Source organism: Canis aureus, chromosome 18 (assembly GCF_053574225.1).
Source record: "Canis aureus isolate CA01 chromosome 18, VMU_Caureus_v.1.0, whole genome shotgun sequence".
Lineage (NCBI taxonomy): Eukaryota > Metazoa > Chordata > Mammalia > Carnivora > Canidae > Canis > Canis aureus.
In genome coordinates, this window is record NC_135628.1 from 30,109,581 (window position 1) to 30,128,811 (window position 19,231).

The 19,231-nt window shown below is 37.6% G+C and overlaps 1 protein-coding gene across 19 annotated transcripts in view; it reads left to right on the forward strand.

The window, feature by feature from the left end:
- CRPPA (CDP-L-ribitol pyrophosphorylase A) overlaps positions 1 to 19,231 on the forward strand; it is a 340,908-nt gene that overhangs the window by 33,294 nt on the left and 288,383 nt on the right. For all 19 annotated transcript variants that reach the window (XR_013356810.1, XM_077856701.1, XM_077856693.1 and 16 more), the window contains one exon: positions 4,586 to 4,735. Coding sequence is in view for 18 of the 19 variants with exons in the window: in XM_077856701.1 (XP_077712827.1) it covers positions 4,586 to 4,735 (150 nt within the window). In the remaining variant the exon portion in view is untranslated. The remainder of the gene's footprint in view (positions 1 to 4,585; positions 4,736 to 19,231) is intronic.

A 19,231-nucleotide genomic window follows, 5' to 3' on the forward strand; every position in this document is an offset into this window, starting at 1 on the left:
TTTCAATATTCATCTTTATTGGCTAGAGCAGTTCTGTTCCTAATTTTGTTGCATGCTTTTTACATGAAGGAGTATTGAATTTTGTAAGGTCTATTTCTGCATCTGTTGACATGTTTTTGTTTTTTTCCCCCCTTTAATGTGATATATGACATTGATTTTTGGTATGTTGAATCAATTTTGCATTCATGGGATAAGTCCCACTTGGTTATAGTATATAATATGTACTATGTAGTGCCAAATTTGGTTTGCTAGTATTCTGTTGAAAATTTATGCATCTATATTCATCAGGGGTTTTGGTCTGTAGTTTAACTTTTTTGTGATGGCTTTGTCGGGTTTTGGTAATACTCATCCTACAGAGTGAGTTAAAAAATATTCTCTCCTATATTTTTGGAATAATGTGAGGAATTGGTATTGAAAGATTGTTTCTTTGGTGTAACCAGTGAAGCTGGCTGGGATTTTCTTCATGCAGAATAAAAATTTATAATTTTGTATTCTTGTTATGTATCTATTAAAATTGTCTATTATTGAATCAGTTTTTGTAGTTGATGCTTTCCCAGGAAACTGAAATTTCATCTAATTTATGGAAATACACTTGTTCATAGTTCTATATTCCATCTTATATTCCATATAACATACGGAACTATACTGTTCCATAGCTCTATATTTCTGTGAGATTGGTAAAAATACCATCACTTTAATTCCTGATTACACTAAATAGAATTCCCGCCTCCCACCCCCCACCCCCACTTGTTTGTGCATTACCCTCAAAGTCCATCTATGTTGTTGAAAATAGCAACTTATTTATGGCAAAAAACCCCACAAAACTTTCTTGTGAATATATGTAGCACACTCCCTTTATCCATTAATTGGTTGGTGGACCTTTAGATAACATCAATTCTAGATGTTGATAGTCTCTCTTCTATTACCTCAGGACTTGTTACTGTTGAATGCAACTTTGCTGGTCTATTTCAGTGAAGTGTTTTTTTTTTTTTTTTTTACCCCTACTAGTTGAAGTCTCTAAAGTCACTTCACAAAGGATACAATCTTGGGCATGAATATAGCCACCTTGTAATGACAGTGGTTTAGTAGGTTTTCTTTGTTTTTTTTTGTTAATCTCTTACTGTCTGATATCACACTCAACTGATACTCTATTCATTGCCTGCAAACTACTTGCTTTCTTCTTTTTTTTTTTTTTGGACAATGCCTGAGGTATAAAATTCTCTATAATCTGATTCAATTACTTTGGCTCCATTGAAAGGGCAGTTTTTGAGGCCAGTATTGGAAATTTGCTCTGATTCCAGTGGGGTTGTCATTACTTGTCTCTTTCTGTGGTTATCTATGGTAAAATAGCTTGCCAACAGTTGAGCTTATGGCTCTCTTATAGCTGCCACCTTTCTCTTAATTGCTTAGCCTAATGGTCTCCATTTCCTTTATGAGTGCACTTAGGTTTAAACATGGCTGCAATCATGTTCATATAAGATGAGTTCCCCAAAGGGAAACTTTTTTAAAGTTTAAAAGAAAACTTTAAAAGAAAACTTCCTTCTCCTCTCTCCTCTTCTCTTCTCTTCTCTTCTCTTCTCTTCTCTTCTCTTCTCTTCTCTTCTCTTCTCTTCTCTTCTCTTCTCTTCTCTTCTCTTCTCTCTCTTCTCTTCTTTCTTTTCAAGAACCCTCACCCAGTCCTTGTCACCACTTAGATAAAGTTAGAGACAGGGGATCCCTGGGTGGCGCAGCGGTTTGGTGCCTGCCTTTGGCCCAGGGTGCGATTCTGGAGACCCGGGATCGAATCCCACATCGGGCTCCCGGTGCATGGAGCCTGCTTCTCCCTCTGCCTGTGTCTCTGCCTCTCTCTCTCTCTCTTTCTCTCTCTCTCTCTCTCTGTGACTATCATAAATAAATAAAAATTAAAAAAAATTTTAAGAAAGAGACGAATACACAAGTGTACGTGCAGCATTAACGCTGTGACAGCTGGTGGTGGACACATCTAGCTGCCCCCGCTCTTGTCCCCTCAAGTCCTTCATGGACTTCCTCCCAGGACAGCTGACTAGGACACAGGACCCAGGATAGTTCCCAGAGTCCTTGGGACGATACAGGGAGCTTCAGTAACAGGGGAGCTGCAACCCAGACCAAAGGAAGCCCAGGAATGGATGATTGCTGGCAGTTTTTCCCATTGAGCCTAGGATTAGATCAGTAAGACTGCTTGAGAAGCAGGGGGCTAGGTGACAAGGTCATGGGATAGAAATGTTCTCCTCCATGATAGACTGATCCAGATCCAGTCCCACTATGAAGACAATGTACTCTTTGAACTGCAGCCTCACTGTGCTGTCCAGCCTTGGTACCCATCTACCTGGCATTGAAAGCTCTGCTCCATCTCCCACGTCGTAAGGGGGGAGTCTGTGGGTGACAAAGTCCTTTTTCATGCCCCCTGCTGTTCTTGATAGATGTTCTTAGAGCCTGTCTCTGTCGCTGTAAAAATCACTCTCCTCACCCCTTGCTGGGGCATCTTGTTTTTCTAAGTAAAACTACTTTATGACCAGGGTGACACTTGAAGACTCTTAGCTTTTTGTTAAGCTTCTCCTTCTGGTGCAAAACGTCTGCCCTATGTGAGATTGGGGTTAAGGGTATTCAGGGCCGAGCATCCATTCTGTGCTTACTGAGCCTGGGGTAGATACTCTATTTGGAAGTGGAGGTTATGTGGTGGGAAGAGTCTCCAATATCTTATCCACAGTTGGCTTTAAATTAGGTTCTGTGACTTGGAGCTGAGTGGGATGGGAAGTGCTAGCACTCTGCCCTTTGCACTGGGGGAGAGGAAAGACCCATCTCATCAGCCATACCTACTTGGAGTGGAACTTCAGACCCAGGGAGCTTCCTATTAAGGAAGAAAGATTATGACTTGAGTAACACAAGCTCTGTTTTTATCCAGATTTAGTTGATATTCTTAAATGTTTCATTTGCTACATGCCCTTCAAAGATTTTAAATGGTTGTTGTAAAACATTTTTCACTAGTTCTTTTGCTGGAGAGACAGTCTGCTGAAGTCCCCATGCTGACACTTTATGACTCACATTCTCTTAGGTGTGTGTGTATATATATATATATATATATATATATATATATATATATATATTTTTTTTTTTTTTTTTTGCTTCATGACCTGATAAAAATATTTTGCCAATATCACCTATATATAGGTACAATATAAGAAGAACTTTTCCCTTAAAAAGCTGTGTGTGTGGGATCCCTGAGTGGCTCAGTGGTTCGGCGCCTGCCTTTGGCCCAGGGCGCGATCCTGGAGTCCCGGGATCGAGTCCTGCGTCAGGCTTCCGGCATGAGCCTGCTTCTCCCTCTGCCTGTGTCTCTGCCTCTCTCTCTCTGTCTCTGTCTCTCTCTGTCTATCATGAATAAATAAATAAAAAATCTTAAAAAAAAATCTTAGAAAAAATGCTGTGTGTGTGTGTGTGTGTGTATGCATGCATGCATATGTGTTTCTTTTGTCTTCTAGCCTTCTAGGTGTCAGGGTTGGCCAGTTGTGTTTTGTTCTTATTTGCCTTTTGCCTACTTGGACATCACTGCTTCACTATCAGCCCTGGCTGTCTCCTCATTTTTGCTTTTATTTCTAGGCTCCAAACTTCTCCTTGAGTCACTAGAAATGTTGACAGTTTATAAACTGTCTACTTGGCTTACGTATTAGCTTTGATTTTTAGCCAATCTCTGGGATTTTATAAGCTAGTTTACAGGCTATCTATCTTACACAGATACTGGTCTTCTCAAGACCAAATTGGCTCATCAGTTTGATGTGCTGTAATATCTGTGTATTAGTTATGTGGAAGACAGGAACTTTTGGAGGAGGTTTGGTTAATGGTCTATCACAGGAACTGTACTTTAAAGCTGCTTCTCCATAGCCATTGTTTGGTAATGACCTTCAAGACTACAATCAAACACTACTAAAGATAAAGAGGATAAATTGTCAGGTATGAAGGTGCCTTTTTGTAATGTTTAGATGCATCTATAAACGAGATAGCTTTTATCAGAGCAATTGAAATCAATGGCTCCTTGAACTGTGGGAACGTTGCTCTGAGGTAGTGTGAAGGCAATGGTTTTTCATAGGTAGGTTCAGTCTCATTTTGGGGATGTTAGGGAATAGGTCTGTTTACTTAATTATCTGTGTTGATAGTAAATCTTTTGAAGGCATGCTAAGAAATATTGATGTGTAATCCATGTCTATATTTTCCATAGTAACTTTTCCTGCCCCCTTCCACCTTCATGGAATACCCACTTGGATGTTGTTGTTATTATGGTCTAGTATTAGATTTCGGTGACCAGTGAGCAAAGGATTGTGAACCTATAATGGAAATTAAAAAAAAAAAACAACACAAACTATCCCTTACATGGAACTGCAATATTAAGAGAGAGGGTTTTTGATGTAAAATACTGAATTCAAAACCAAATCAACACTTGGTCAAATGTTTTCTTGAGAGTACTTACTAAAGCTAGGAATAAAACCTCCCCAAAATGAGAAAATTCAGTTTGACTTTGAAATATGCCCTAAGTGAAATAAATGTTTATTTCGATCTTTTGTTTGTTCTTTAGGCAGCAGGAGCAATTCGACCTCTTGTATCTACTGTGATCAGTCCATCTGCTGATGGTTGCTTAGACCATTCACTTGATCGTGCCAGACACAGAGCAAGTGAAATGCCACAGGCTTTTCTATTTGATGTGATCTATGAAGCATATCAGCAGGTAAGAATCCTAATTTCTGAAAGTGTCTATATTGGTGGTCCTCAAGATTACTCCTCTTTTTGGGGATTTGCTGGAAGAACTTGTGGTATTCCACTATAGTTGAACTCATGGTTAGAATTGCTAATGGTGAAGTGGAGAGGATTCACAACTGAGTCATAGGAGAAACACGTGGAGAGTCTGGAAGAATCCATGTGTACTCTTAATGTAAGTTCTCATCTTCCCATGAGGGGTCACACAAAGCATCCTCTTTTCTCCCCATCAGCAATGAAAATTTGGCAACACTTCAGGGAAGTGCATTTGAGACTGGTGTCCAAGGTGATTGGTCACATAGGTATCTCCTGCCTTAGAATGTACAAAAATTTCAGATTCCCGGAAGGAAAACAAGTGTTTGACATCAGCCATGTTTCTGCAAACAGTAAAAGTTAGTGAACCACACTTAGCAGTTACCTGCTGACTGAAAATACTGCAAAAGCCAATTTCTCATATCAAGGTGGAAGGGTATTCAAAGGACAGCCATTTAAGGCTTTTACGGTAAATTTCCTACACAGCTATACTTTTAACAATTGAATTAACTGACTAAAAATCTCACATAGCTCATTCATGTTAGATTTTTCTGGGTTATCTTTGTTTTTCATGTAATGAAATGCTTTGGGACCTATATAACTTTTACCGAGATTTATTGGGTATTTATGGATAAATGGTTCCTGATTATTAGGTATTATGCTTGTCAGAAACTTCCCAGTGAATTAAATTAGAACTAACTTATCGTTTGGCTGATGTTAAATAATCAGTGAAGAGTTTGGAATGATGGACTTTAAAGAATATGTAGTAGTAGTAATAGGAATTTTGGCATTTATAACAATGCCTCTTGTTTTGGATAGAAGGTGATCACATAATAAGTTGATTCGATCTTGATTGGTTAGTTTTAAAGTGGGATGATGTAAATAAGAATACATTTTAATGATATGAATAGTCTGCCATGGTTTGAACTATTTATTTAAAATGACGACTTTGGAGTACAGGAATTGACCTGTATATGGCCATTAATTATATCAATGTTAAGCTGTCATAATTTTTAAAAAAAATTATTTAAATTCAATTAACATATGATATATTAGTTTCACAGATAGAGTTCAGTGATTCATCAGTTACATGTAACAACAGGACTCATTATATCATGTGCCCTCCTTAATGCCCCAATTTTTAATTCAAGTACTTTGTTCTACAGCCTAAATGTTGCAGAGCTAGATCACATTCACATTTTCTTTATTGCCTGAAATTATTCATCCTTAAACACCTGGAGTTATCACATACCTTTCTCCTAATATATTTTAGAAGAGAACTTGAATATAATCTCATGTTCTGCACATCAGAGAAGCTTTTTCAACAGCTTTTGCTGAATTAAGTGCTTATGCACTGAGGTACTGGTTCTCAAAGTGTGGTTCCCAGATAGCACTGGCATGCTTTGGAACTTGTTAGAATGCAAATTCATGGGCTCCACCTCAGACTTAATTAATTAGAAACTGTGGGAATGGGTCTCGGCAATTTGTCTCAACAAACCACTCTGCCACGTGATCTAATGCACACTGCAGGTTGGGAGCACCCTCCCTAAGGCTGTACTGTATGTAATGAATTAAACACTCTTCTTGGGAGAATTCAGAAAGTAGTAACATGGCAATAATTATCTATGTTCTGTGGTTCAGATGAGGAAAATTTTTTTTTTTAAGATTTTTATTTCTTCATGAGAGACGGGGGGGGGGGGGGGGGGGGGGGCAGAGACATAGGCAGAGGGAGAAACAGGCTCCCTGATCCCAGGACCCCGGGATGATGACCTGAGCCAAAGGCAGATGCTCAACAACTGAGTCACCCAGGTGCCCCATGATGAAGAATTCTTAATTATAGAATTGTTGTGAAGGTTTTCCTGTAAGATATTTAATTTTTTCCCAAGTTTTTAAAATTTGTTAAAATTAGCTAGTTAACAGTACAATGTTAGTTTTAGGTGTAGAACTTAGTGATTCATCACTTAAATAGAACACCTGCTGCTGACTATAAGTGCCCTCCTTAATACCCAACATCTATTCAAACCCCCCACCCTCACCTCCTTTCCAGTAACCTTTGGTTTGTTTTCTTTAGTTATGAGTCTTTTTCTTGGTTTCCCTCTTTTTGCCACCCCCCCACGTTCATTTATTGTGTTTCTTAAATTCCACCTATGAGTAAAATAATGTTATTTGTTTTTCTCTGGCTGACTTACTTCACTTAGCATAATACTCTTTAGCTCCATTCACATAGTTGAAAATGGCAAGATTTCATCCTTTTTGATGTATAATACTCCATTGTACATATATACTACATCTTTATCCATCATTAGTTGGATATTTGGGCTTTTTTTTTTTTTTTTGTAGTAATTTGGCTATTATAGGTAATGCTGCTGTGAACATGGGGGGTGGTGCATGTATCATTTTGAATTAGTATTTTTGTATTCTTTGGGTAAATACCTAGTAGTGTAATTTATGGATCATAGGGTACTTCTGTGAACATTTGAGGAACCTCCATACTGTTTTTCAGATTGGCTGCATCAATTTGCATTCCCACCAATAGTCCTCCTTTCTTGCCATCCTTACCAACACCTGTTGTTTCCTATGTTAATTTTAACCATTCTGGTAGGTGTAAAGTGAGGTTTCATGGTAATTTTGATTTGTATTTCCTTGATGATAAGTGATGTTGAACATCTTTTCATATGTCTGTTAGCCATTGATATATCTTCTCTGGAGCAATGTCTACTGATGTATTTTGCCCTTTTTAAAATTCTGCCCATTTTTAACTGGATTATGTTTTTGGGTGTTGAGTTTCATAAATTCTTTATATATTTTGGATATTAACCTTTAATCAGGTCATTTGTAAATATTTTCTCCCATTCCATGGGTTAACTTTTAGTTTTGTTGTTTCCTTTGCTGTGCAGATGATTTTAATTTTAAGTTCCAATGGTTTACTTCTGATTTCGTATCTCTTGCCTCAGGAGACCTATCTAGTAAGGAATAGCTATGACCCAACTCAGAAGTTACTGCCTATGTTCTCCAGGTTTTTGATGCTTTCCTGTCTCATCCGTTTTGAATTTATTTTTTTGTATAGCATAAGAAAGTGGTCCACCTTGACCCTTTTGCATGTTGCTGTTGAGCTTTCACAATACCATTTATTTAAGAGATTATCCTTTTTTCCCATTGGATATCATTTCCTGCTTTGTTGAAGATTAATTGCCCAAACGGTTGTAGGTTCACTTCAAAGTTTTTGTTCTGTTCCATTGATCTGTGTTTGCTTTTGTGGCAGTAGCATTTTGTCTTGATCACTACACATGAAGTTCAGAATTGTGATGCCTGCAGCTTTACTTCTAGTTTTCAAGATTGCATGGACTATTTGGAATCTTTTGTGGTTCCATACACATTTTAAGATTTTTTTCTAGCTCTGTGAAAAATGTTGATGCTATTATAATAAGGATGGCATTAAATGTGTAGATTACTTTGGGTAATGTAGACATTTTGACAATATTTGTTTTTCTAACTCATGAACATAGAATGTTTCCGTTTCTTTGTATCCTCTTGACTTTCTTTGATCAGTGTTTTATAGGTTTAAAGGTACAGATCTTTTATGTCTTGGTTAGCTTTATCCCTATATATCTTATATTTTATGGTATAACTGTAAATGGGATTGGTTCCTTGATTTCTCTTTGTGCTGCTTCATTATTGGTGTATAGAAATGCAATAGATTTCTATATGTTTTTGAATTCTGTGACTATAGTGAATTTCTCTATCAGGCCTAGCAGTCTTTTGGTGGAGTCTTTTAGGTTTTCTATAGAGAATATCATGTCATCTGCAAATAGTGAAAGTTTGACTTCTTGCCAATTCAGATGCCTTTTTTTTTTTCTTTAAAGATTTTATTAGAGAAAGCATAAGCAGGGGAACCAGCAGAGGAAGAGGGAGAAGCAATGTGGGGCTCGATCCCAGGATTCTAGGTACATGACCTGAGCTGAAGGCAGATGCTTAACCAACTGTGCCAACCAGGCACCCTGGGTGCTTTTTACTTCTTTTTGCTGTCTGATTTCTAGGGCTAGGCCTTCCAGTAGTATATTAAATAACTGGTGAGAGTGGACGTGTCTGTCTTGTTCCTGACCATAGAGAAAAAGCTGTTTTTCTCCAGTGGGGATGATATTACATGTCGGTTTTTCATATATGGCCTTTATGATGTTGAGTTAAGTTCCCTCTAACCCTACTTTGTTGAGGGATTTTGTCATGAATGGATGTTGTTCATTGTCAAATGCTTTTTCTGCATCCACTGAGAGGATCATATGGTTCTTATCTATCCTTTTATTAGTGGGATGGATCATGTTGATTGATGTGAAAATAATAAACTACCACTGCAGCCTGAGAATAAGTCCCACTTAATCATGATGCATGACTCTTTTAATGTGCTCTTGGATTTGATTTGCTAGTATTTTATTGAGTATTTTTGCATCCATGTTCATCAGGGATATTGGACTGCAGTTCTGTCTTTTAAGTGAGTGTCTGATTTTGGAGACGGGAATGCTGACCTCCTAGAATGAATTTGGAAGTCCTCCTTCCATTTCCATTTTCTGGAACAATTTGAGAAGAATAGGTATTAACTCTACTTTAAATATTTGGTAGGATTCCCCTGTGAAGCTGTCCAGCCATGGTCTTTTGTTTATTGGGAGATTTTTTATTACTGATTCAATTTATTTGCTGGGTTATTAGTCTTTTCAAATTTTCTGTTTCTTCCTGTTTTAGTTTGGTAGTTTATATTTGTAGGAATTTACCTATTTCTTCCAGATAGTCCAATTTGTAGCATATAATTTCATACTACTATAATGGTTTTTCTGGGATGTTATTTTTTATCTCTCATTTGTGATTTTATTGATTTGGGTCCCTTGGTTTCCTTTTTGATAAGTCTGGCTAGGGTTTTATCAATTTTATTAATTTTTTCAAAGAACCAGCTCCTGAATTCATTGATCTGTTTTATTGTTTCCTTAGTTTCCATGTCTTTTATTTCTGCTCTGTTCTTTGCTATTTTCCTTTTTCTGCTGGCTTTAGGCTTCATTAGTTTTTCTCCCCCGCCCCCCAGCTCCTCTAGGTGTGAGATTGGGTTGAGATTTTTATTGTTTCTTGAGTTAGGCCTGTATTGTTATATACTTGGCTTTAGGATTGCTTTTGCTATATCCCAAAGTTTTTGGACTGTTGCCTTAATTTTCATTAGTTTCCAATTCTGTTGATTTCTTCCTTGATTTCTTGGTTAACCCATTCATTCTTTAGTAGCATGTTATTTAACTTCCATGTATTTGTGGTCTATATAAAGTTTTCCTAGTGTTTGACTTCAAGTTTCATAGCATTGTGATCAGAAAATGTTCATGGTATGACCTCAGTCTTTTTGTATTTGTTAGGTCATGCTTTGTGACCTAGGAGGTGTCTTTAGCTTTAGGATGAAGTGTTCTGAATAAATCTTAAGTCTATCTGGTTCAATGTGTCATTCAAAGCCATTGCTTCCTTGCTTATTACCAGCATAGATGATCTGTTGATGTAAGTGGAGTGTTAAAGTCTTTTACTATTATAGTATTAGCTAAGAGTTCCTTTATATTTATTAATTATTTTATAAATTTGGGTGCTCTCACATTAGGGGCATAAATATTTAGAATTGTTAAATCTTCTACTTGGATAGTCCCCTTTATTATGATACAGTGTCTTTCTTCATCACCTGATACAGTCTTTGGTTTAAAATCCAGTTTGTCTGATATAAGTATGGCTACTATGGCTTTCTTTTGATGTCCATTTGCATGGTAAATGGTTCTCCATCCCCTCACTTTCAGTCTGCAGGTGTTGGAGGTCTAAAATGAGTGTCTGCTAGGCAACATATAGATGGGTCTTGTTGATGTTATTATTTTTCCATTCTGACACCATCTGTGCTTTGATTGGAGTGTTGAGTGTTTTTACATGCAGCATAATTATTGATAGATGGGTATTTAGTGCCACTTAATACTTGTTTTGTCATTGTTTTTGGAGGTTTTCTCTGTTCCTTTCTATTCTTGGCACATTGGGTGTTTACTTACCACTCAGTCTTCTTTAGTATCTATTACAGGACTGGTTTAGTGTTCAGAAACTCCTTGAGTTTTGTTTGTCTGGGAAACTATTTCTCCTTCTATTCTGAGTGATAGCTTTGCTGGATAGAGTATTCTTGGCTGTGGATTCTTCCTATTTGGCACGTTGAATGTATCATGCCACTCTCTTCTGGCTTGCCAAATTTCTGTGTAGAGATCTACAGCTAGCCTTATGGGTCTTCCCCTTGTAAGTTAGGGACTTCTTCTGTCTTACTGCTTTTAGGATTTTTTCTTTATCACTACATTTTGCAAATTTAGCTACAATAGGTCAGCTCGAACTGCTAACACCTTCTCTGGTCCCGTGCTCATAATCAACAAACACACTCAGGCTCAAGCTTTCCCCGCCCAGCCCAAATCACCTACCTCATCAAGTCATCTCCAAGTTACTTTCTTCCATGGGAGACATGTGGTTCAGTTTCCCTACTTAATGGACTTCTGAAAATGAGAAAAATAACTCCAGTCTCCGTTTATACAGTTTTAAAAGTTCATTCAATTAGATAATTGCCCCTCCAGCCCCCCAAATGAAAGAATGTCTAAACCCATCTAATGTGAGGAAGCAGAAAAGTAGTTGAGTTCTGTTTTGTGCTTCGCTCAGCTCTGAGGCACTGGGTCTCAGAGTAGTTCTGCTGAGGGAGTCTCAAATCTTAGGTTTGAAGAGGAAATTTATCATCTCATGGGAGGAAGCAAACTGGAGTGGTTTAAGAGAACACTCTGAAATTAGATTTAACCAGATTCAAATCCAATCCCTACTACTTCCTAGTTCTCTGACCTTGAACACTCACTTGATCTCAATTTCCTCACCTCTAAACTGTGAATACTCTGAGTACCTGCCTTGTAGAGTTAATATGGGAATCAAATAAAATAGTCCACATTAAAAAAAAAAAAGTGCAGCAGAGGGAAGAAGAGATTGCTGAATTGCAGAAAGCTCTAAGTGATATACAGGTCTGCCTCTTCCAGGAATGGGAACATGTTTTACGCCTCTACTCAGAAAATGACCGACTGAGAATCAGGCTGTGTTCCCCAGGAAGCAGACTCTGAGATGGTTGCAAGGGTGGTTATTAGTAGGAAGACTCTTCAGGAATAACATCTATGAGCAGATTTGAACTGTGATTCCATGATAGCAGAGGTTTCAGCCAACCCCACAGGGAGCTCTGAGGCCAGGATAGCCATTCAGAAGCAAAACGGTTGACCATTTGTGCCCTACAATGATCACTCAGTGGATGTAGGCTGTCACCAGAGGGGATGTAATCTTGAGAGAGGCAAGCCCCCTTCAGCCTAGGGCAATTCCTGAAGGACTCAGCTCTTGGGTGCTGGGTGTCTTGGTCCTGAAGGTGGCATCTGAGCAGTATTCTACAGCATCCACTACTACATTTTTTTTGATTGTGGTAAAATATACTTAACGTAAAATTTACCATCATGGTCATTTTTAAGTGTATAGTGCAACGGCGTTAAGTATATTTATGTTAATGCAGCCATACTACTATCCAGCTCTAGAACTTTTTCATCATCCCATATAGAAACTCTCTACCCATTAAACAATAACTCCCCATTCCCCCCGCCCCCCGCCAGCCCTTAATAACCACTGTTCTACTTTTCTATGTATTTGATTTCATAGAAGTAGAATCATATAGTATTTGTCCCATTGTGTCTGGCTTATTTCACAAAAAAAAAAAAAAAAAAAAAAAACCCCAAAAAACCAAAAAACAAAACAAAAAAAACTATTTTGGACTATTTTGTTGATTTTAGTGGGAGTTTTCTATGTCTCCTGGATTGGGATGTCTGTTTCCTGCCCCAGATTAGGGAAGTTTTCAGGTGTTTCCTCAAATCTTCTGCCCCCTTTCCCTCTCTTCTTCTGGGACTCCTATGATATGAATTCTATTATGTTCGATGGAGTCATTAAGTTCCCTAAATCTACTCTCCTGATCATAATTCATTCTCTCTCTCTTTCTCTCTTTTAGCTTTATTATTTTGCATTCTACTTTCTTCATTCATTCCTCTGCTTCTTCCACTCATGTGGTCATTACATCCAGTCTGTTTTGAATCTGTTACTGCTCTTTCCATTTCTGACCGGTTGTTTTTTTAGCTCTTTAACTCTGTGAGTAAGGGTTTCACTGATGCCTTACATGGTTTTCTCAAGCCTGGCAAATATCCAAAGACTGTTGATTTAAATTCTTCATTGGGTGTATTACCAGTATCTGTCTTGATTAGATCTCTGGCTGTGACTTTTTCTTGTTCATTCTTTTGAGATGGATTCCTCCATCTTGGCATTATGTCTAAGTCTCTGTCATCTTCTGTGTGTTTATTTATTTTATTTTTTAAGAAAAATTCACCATTTTTTTTCTTCTGTGTGTTAAAAAAAAAAAAAGCCTGTTACATTTCCTGCTCTTGAGAGGAATAGCTTCATGAAAAAGAGGTCATATAGTGTTCAGAGCCTGGTGCTCCAAGGAGTGTCTCTGGTGTGTTTCGCGTGCATTCTGCTGTTGTGCTTTGTGGGAGGGAACCCCCTCTTATCTTTGAGGCCACTTGTCTGCAGAAGCTCTCCTTGCTTGTAGTGGACAATTTTTGATCCTTGGCATGAATATGGCGAGTTGTAACCAGGTGTGCTCTGGTCTACTTGTTAAGTGGGACGTTATGGTGCTTCCACTAGTCATGAAGCCTTGCAGAATGCTATAGTCAGAAGACATGGTGTAGGCAGGGATTCCTGCTAGTCTTCTGAGAAAGGGGCCTGCTGCACTGGGTCTTGGGCATATTTGAGAAAAGCAGCACAGCAGAGTGGTTTTGCTGTAAGTTCTTAAGAAAATTGAACATAAATGCGCACAAGAATTCTTAAATACCTGAAATAATTTGCTCTTCACTTCATATAATTTGTATACATGTATTGATTTTCATAGGCTAATAAAACAATATTGAACACTTCAGAAGAAAGGGAAAGTAAAACAACAAAGGCCATACCTAAAGTTATAAAATAAACACCCCCCCCACAAAAAAAAACCCCAACCTTACCCAAAAGGTGGCTTCCTGATTTTTGAATCAAAATGAATAGGTTTAACCTGAAACTGTGAAAGGAAAAACTAACTAGTTATATACAAGTTAACTGATAAAAGATAAACATTTTGAACTGTTTTTCAACTTAAGACCTATTTTGTGGAAATGTATTGGTAAACATTGAATATATATTTGGTGCTGAGATGCAACAGGGACTAAATAGACTACCTTTAATGAAGGATTTTATTTTAAATATACTTTGTTAAAGCTGAAATAAATTGATGAGATTATTTTGCAGCACAGTTTTTTTTTTTGGAAAGAGTGATTCCGCATTGTGTTGTTAGCTGTTGGCTGGTCATATACGACATATGTTGAGTTATGTTCCCTCTGTACCTCCCTTGAGAGTTTTTATCATGAAAGGATGTTGAATTTTATAAAATGCTTTTTATCTATTGAGTGTATCATATTTTTTATCTTTAATTTTCTTTATGTGTTATACAACATTGTTGCCTCCCACACACATATTGAACCATTCTTGCCTTTCTTGGATAAATCCCACTTGACCATGGTGTTTGATACTTTAATGTATTCTTGAATTTGGTTTGCTCATACTTGGAGGATTTTTGCATTTGTGCTCATCATCGATATTGGTATATAATTTTCTTCTAGAGTCCTTGTTTAGTTTTGGTGTGAAAGTAATGTTGGCCTTATAAGATTGGAAGTAATCTCTCCTCTTTTTTAGAGTTTGAGGAGCATTGTCGTTAATTGTTTAAGTTTTCAGGAAAATTACCTGCTAAAGCCATCTGGTTCTGGACTTGGGTTTGTCATCTTTCTGATGACTGACAGATTCTCCTTACTAGTAATCATTCTGTTAAGATTTTATGTTTCTGATACAGTCCTGAGTAAATACCTAGAAATTTATGCCCATAAATAGTATAATCTAAAAGAAATGGTTACATTGTTGTTCAAGACAGTGATTTTTTTTTATACTCATGTTATCATTTATACTGTTAGATATTTTGCTTACAATTTAGACTTCTGTCTTGGAAAGTTTAGCTAAAGGTTTGTCTATTCTACTTTAAAGAAAACCAACTGTTTTCATTGATATTTTCTATTATCTCTACCCTTTTCCACTTAATTCTACTTTGATCCTTGTTATTCCTTCAAACTTTGAGCTTACTCTGTTGCTGTGTTTCCTTGAGGTGTAAAGTTTAGTAGTTCCTATTTCCTTAAAAAAAATTATTTGGCTTTTTAATAAAAAGGACTTAGCTCTATAAATTTTACTCTTAGATCTGGTTTTGCTGTATCCCATAAGTTTTGATGTGTTGAAAATTGCTGGATTTGCTACGGTCCTGTGGGACTCATGAGTGTGTGCCCTGTTGGCTATTAAAGTTCCTAGGTAATTTGCGTTTCCATCTCAAGAAGCACGTGCAAAAATTTGGGCACTCAAGTATGTGTACAAGCTTCTTCCAGGGAGATACTGGTGACTTTATTTTATTGTTGTAGCAGTCTAGAGGGAGGGAGTTAGGGGAAATGCCTATTGGCCTCTCCAGTTGAGAGGCAAGAGTAGCCAGTATGTTAGAGGTGTGGTTTATTAGAAGTCAGATCCTCCATAAACATAGCTTGTAAAGTTGGTAGTTAACTCCTATCTTCCGTTTTTCTTAAAATGAATCCTTTTCTCTGGTTTTGTTTGTTCCTTAAGGAGATACTGCAGTTGGTGTTTACATATACATGCCTGTTGAAAAAATTGCTGTTAAGTTTGCAGAGTGAAGTTTTCAGAGTCCTATGACCACAAGCTTAATAGATGTTCAGCATTTAGAGGTATCAGGATCCTGTCTGTCACATGGGAGTCTTAAGGTTGGAATATAGATATGTGATACAAACCCTTTGCTTAATAGGGAGAAGCTGTAAAGCTGTGAGTTGGGAGTGCTCTCCTGATTGTATCATGCTGTGCTGTGTTGAGATGATTTAGGTTAGTTTCCAACTTTGACTCTTTCGATAAAGGCATTTTTCTCACCTGCCAGTGTGTAGAAGTCGCTCGCTGGGTTCTAGATAGCTTTCATATGAAATTGCTTCTGATGTGGCTGTAGGATGTGGGAAATTCAGGAGTCTCCTATGTTGCTGTCCTGTTGGGCTCTTTCTGTGAGGATTACATTTAATGGGGGAGAGAAACCCCTACTAAAAAAGGATAATTTACAAAAGTAAAAATTGCAACATTAAAATATAAAATGAACAAATGGAAAATTTTATTCAATACATGGAGGAGCCAGTATGATGACAGTATTGATTCAAAGAACATTTGAGAAGTGAATATGTATAGTCAACTTAACCAGGTCTGTTAGCATAAGATTGCTAATAATGTCTCACAGGGTCCTGAACTTTGGTATTGTCCATTTTATTGAAACTATTTGTATCACAAACAGAAGAAAAGTGTTGATGATAGTACCTTTAAGTCTGTCTTTTAATAAAAAAGTAAAATAAGTTTTGAAAAATAGTCCTTGTCTAACATTTGCCGCCTTTACACATTTTGGGATTTTTTTTTTTTTTTTTAAAGTGAGAATAAGCACGTGCATGGTAAGTCAAATGGTGATAAGTGTTCAAAGAGAAGAGTAGGATATAGAGTTCTGGAGTGAGAGGTTGCTGTTTACTTTAAGTACTCAGACAAATACTCTGTGAGAAGGCTAAATTGAAGGTAGGGTGTGAAGGGAATGAGTCATGCAAATAAGTGAGAGTACAATATTTTAGGTATAGGACACCATGTAAGAAGGTCTGAAAGGCTAGAGAATAGTGATTCTGGTAGGAAGGACTGGGAAGAGATGTGTTGGAGAGCATCTGAGTCCCATATTATGTAGGGTTCTGATGACCATGGTATAGATTTCAGATTTTGTACTGAATGAAGATGGAAATTGAAGAGGGGATTGTGTAGAGTCCCACTTTCATGGCTTCATCCTGCCACTTGAGACGCAATAGATTGTAGAAGGCAAAGAAGAAAGGAGCCTTGATACTGATGGAAAAAGGTCATGATGACTATTTGGACAATTTGGAGAGCAGACAGTGAGATGTGAAGTGCTTGTGCTCTGAATACTTGAAGATAAAATGAAGAGGACTAGCCTATCGATTGTATATGGGGCTTGGGGGTAAGAGGAGATTCCTAGATAAAGAACTTGTTCTGAATAACTAGAAGAATACAGTTGCCCTACTGAGATGGAGAATGCTAGAGGATGAGAAGATTTCATGGGAGTTGAAGAGTTTAGTTTCAATATGCTAAGCCTGCAGTTTCCTTTAAACACCTTAAAAATACCAAGGAAGTAGTTGGACACAAAATATGGAATTCAGCGCAGAGGTCCAAATAAAGATAAGTACTTGGCAGCTGTCACCATATAGGCATTGACTACATTTGGTTTGATTTGAGAAGACAAAATGAGTGGGTACAGAATGAATGAAACACATACAAGGACTGAACCTTAGAGCAGTCCAGGATTTTGAGGTTGGAGGTGTATTAGTTTCCTATTGCTGCTGTAACAAATGATCACCATCTTAGTGAATTATAACATCATGAATTTATTCTCTATTTGGAGACCAGAAGTCTAAAATCACAGTATTGGCAGGGCTGTGTTCCCTTTAGAGGCTGTAGAAGAGATAATTTCCCTCACTTGTTGAATTTTTGGAGGCCACTTGTATTCCTTGGCTCTTGGCTCTTAAACTTCTGCAACCTTGAGATTTATTTTACTGTCCCATCACCAGCAAGTCTGATCTTCGTTGCCTTGCTCTTAAAAGATTGCTAGTGACTATGTCAGGCCCACTAGAGTAATCCATGATGATCTCACCATCTCACAATCATTCACTGGATTATATCTGTAAAGTTCCTTTGACATATAAGTCAATATATTCACATTCTGGAGAAATAGGGCACAGACATCTTGGAGAGGCCTTATTCAGTCTACCACAGGAGGTAAGGAGGAATTAGCTAAGGGGACAGGAGAGAGGTTGGCCATACAGTAATGATACAGAAGCCTAGTAAGAAACATGTATCAAAATTGAGCATTTGTAGTAAATGCTGCATATTGGTTTAAAAAATAGAACTGATCATAAGTTTTGGCAGTGTGAGCTTACCATCACTGGAAGACAGTGGTCAATATGGAAACCTGTGTGGATTTACTAGAGAAAAGGAGGGCCTCCCTTTGGAGAAGCTTCCATGAATATTGAACAAAGAAGTGGAGGTGATGGCTGAAGGAGGATATAGATAAAGGAATTAAGAGGGATGATATAACAACATAATGATATGCTGGTGGAATGATATAGTTGGGGGGGGAAGTGATGCCATATTGAGAAATGATAGGGGATAGTGTATTAATGGTTTTAGAGTTGATCTTGATTAGGAGAATACCGTAGGTCATCCACAGGACAAGAAAGAATACAAAGCACATGTGTACAATTGTAAACAGATATGGTAAGAGGGTGTGAAGTTTGGCAACTCTTACCTTTTTAAACTTGCCTTTAAAAAAAAAAATGGAGGAGACCTTTTTTTTTTTTTTATCAAGGGTTTCCCTTGTCTTTGTGGAACTAATATAGAAAATACATAATATTTCCCATTTATGGGGAATTGAGCAAAAATTGGGCCATTGTTATTAAGGTCATATAAACTTAAAACATGTAGAAGAAACTTCTCTTAATAGTACATGAAAAAAGCAAGAGATGTGAAAGTTGAGGTTATAGATGACTTACTAAACAATAGAGAGGTCATAGGTATCAAGATGACATTGTGTATGTCAATTTGCTGGCCTTTTACTTGCCCCAGCATTTCTACTGTCAGCTCTCCTTCATTCTCTCGTTCTTTATGTTGTAGCCATGGTCACCTTATTTTCTCACACATGAGTTTCTTCCTTTCTGGAACTTGTCTTTCTTCCTATCTTGCTACATATCCTTAGATAATGCCTAAGTTATCACTTAGGGAATCTTTTCCTGTCTTCCCCATTTTCCCACTCCCAACTAGATTAGGCCGATTCCTGGTAACTTTCCTAGTGACCTGTTCTCTATTTTGGTTTTTGTTTTTTTTCTGTCCAGCATCCAAATTAAAGTGGAAAAATGACTTGGGAATTTGTATATAGGAAGTCTTAACTACCCTGCTAGACTGAGACCCGCAAAGGCAGGATGGTATCTGTTAATAGCAACTTGCCTGGTATATTAGTCCCAAGTGTTTGTTGAATGAAAAGGATATCCAAGAATCTATGTGCATATTAACACACACAAAAAAGGCCTATGTACTGGTTCTTCAGGCCACCTTGTCCAGGTATGAGCAGTGTTCCACTGTTCATTTGTCCCTGTGCAAATGTGACCTCCAAAAAAGGCTTCAC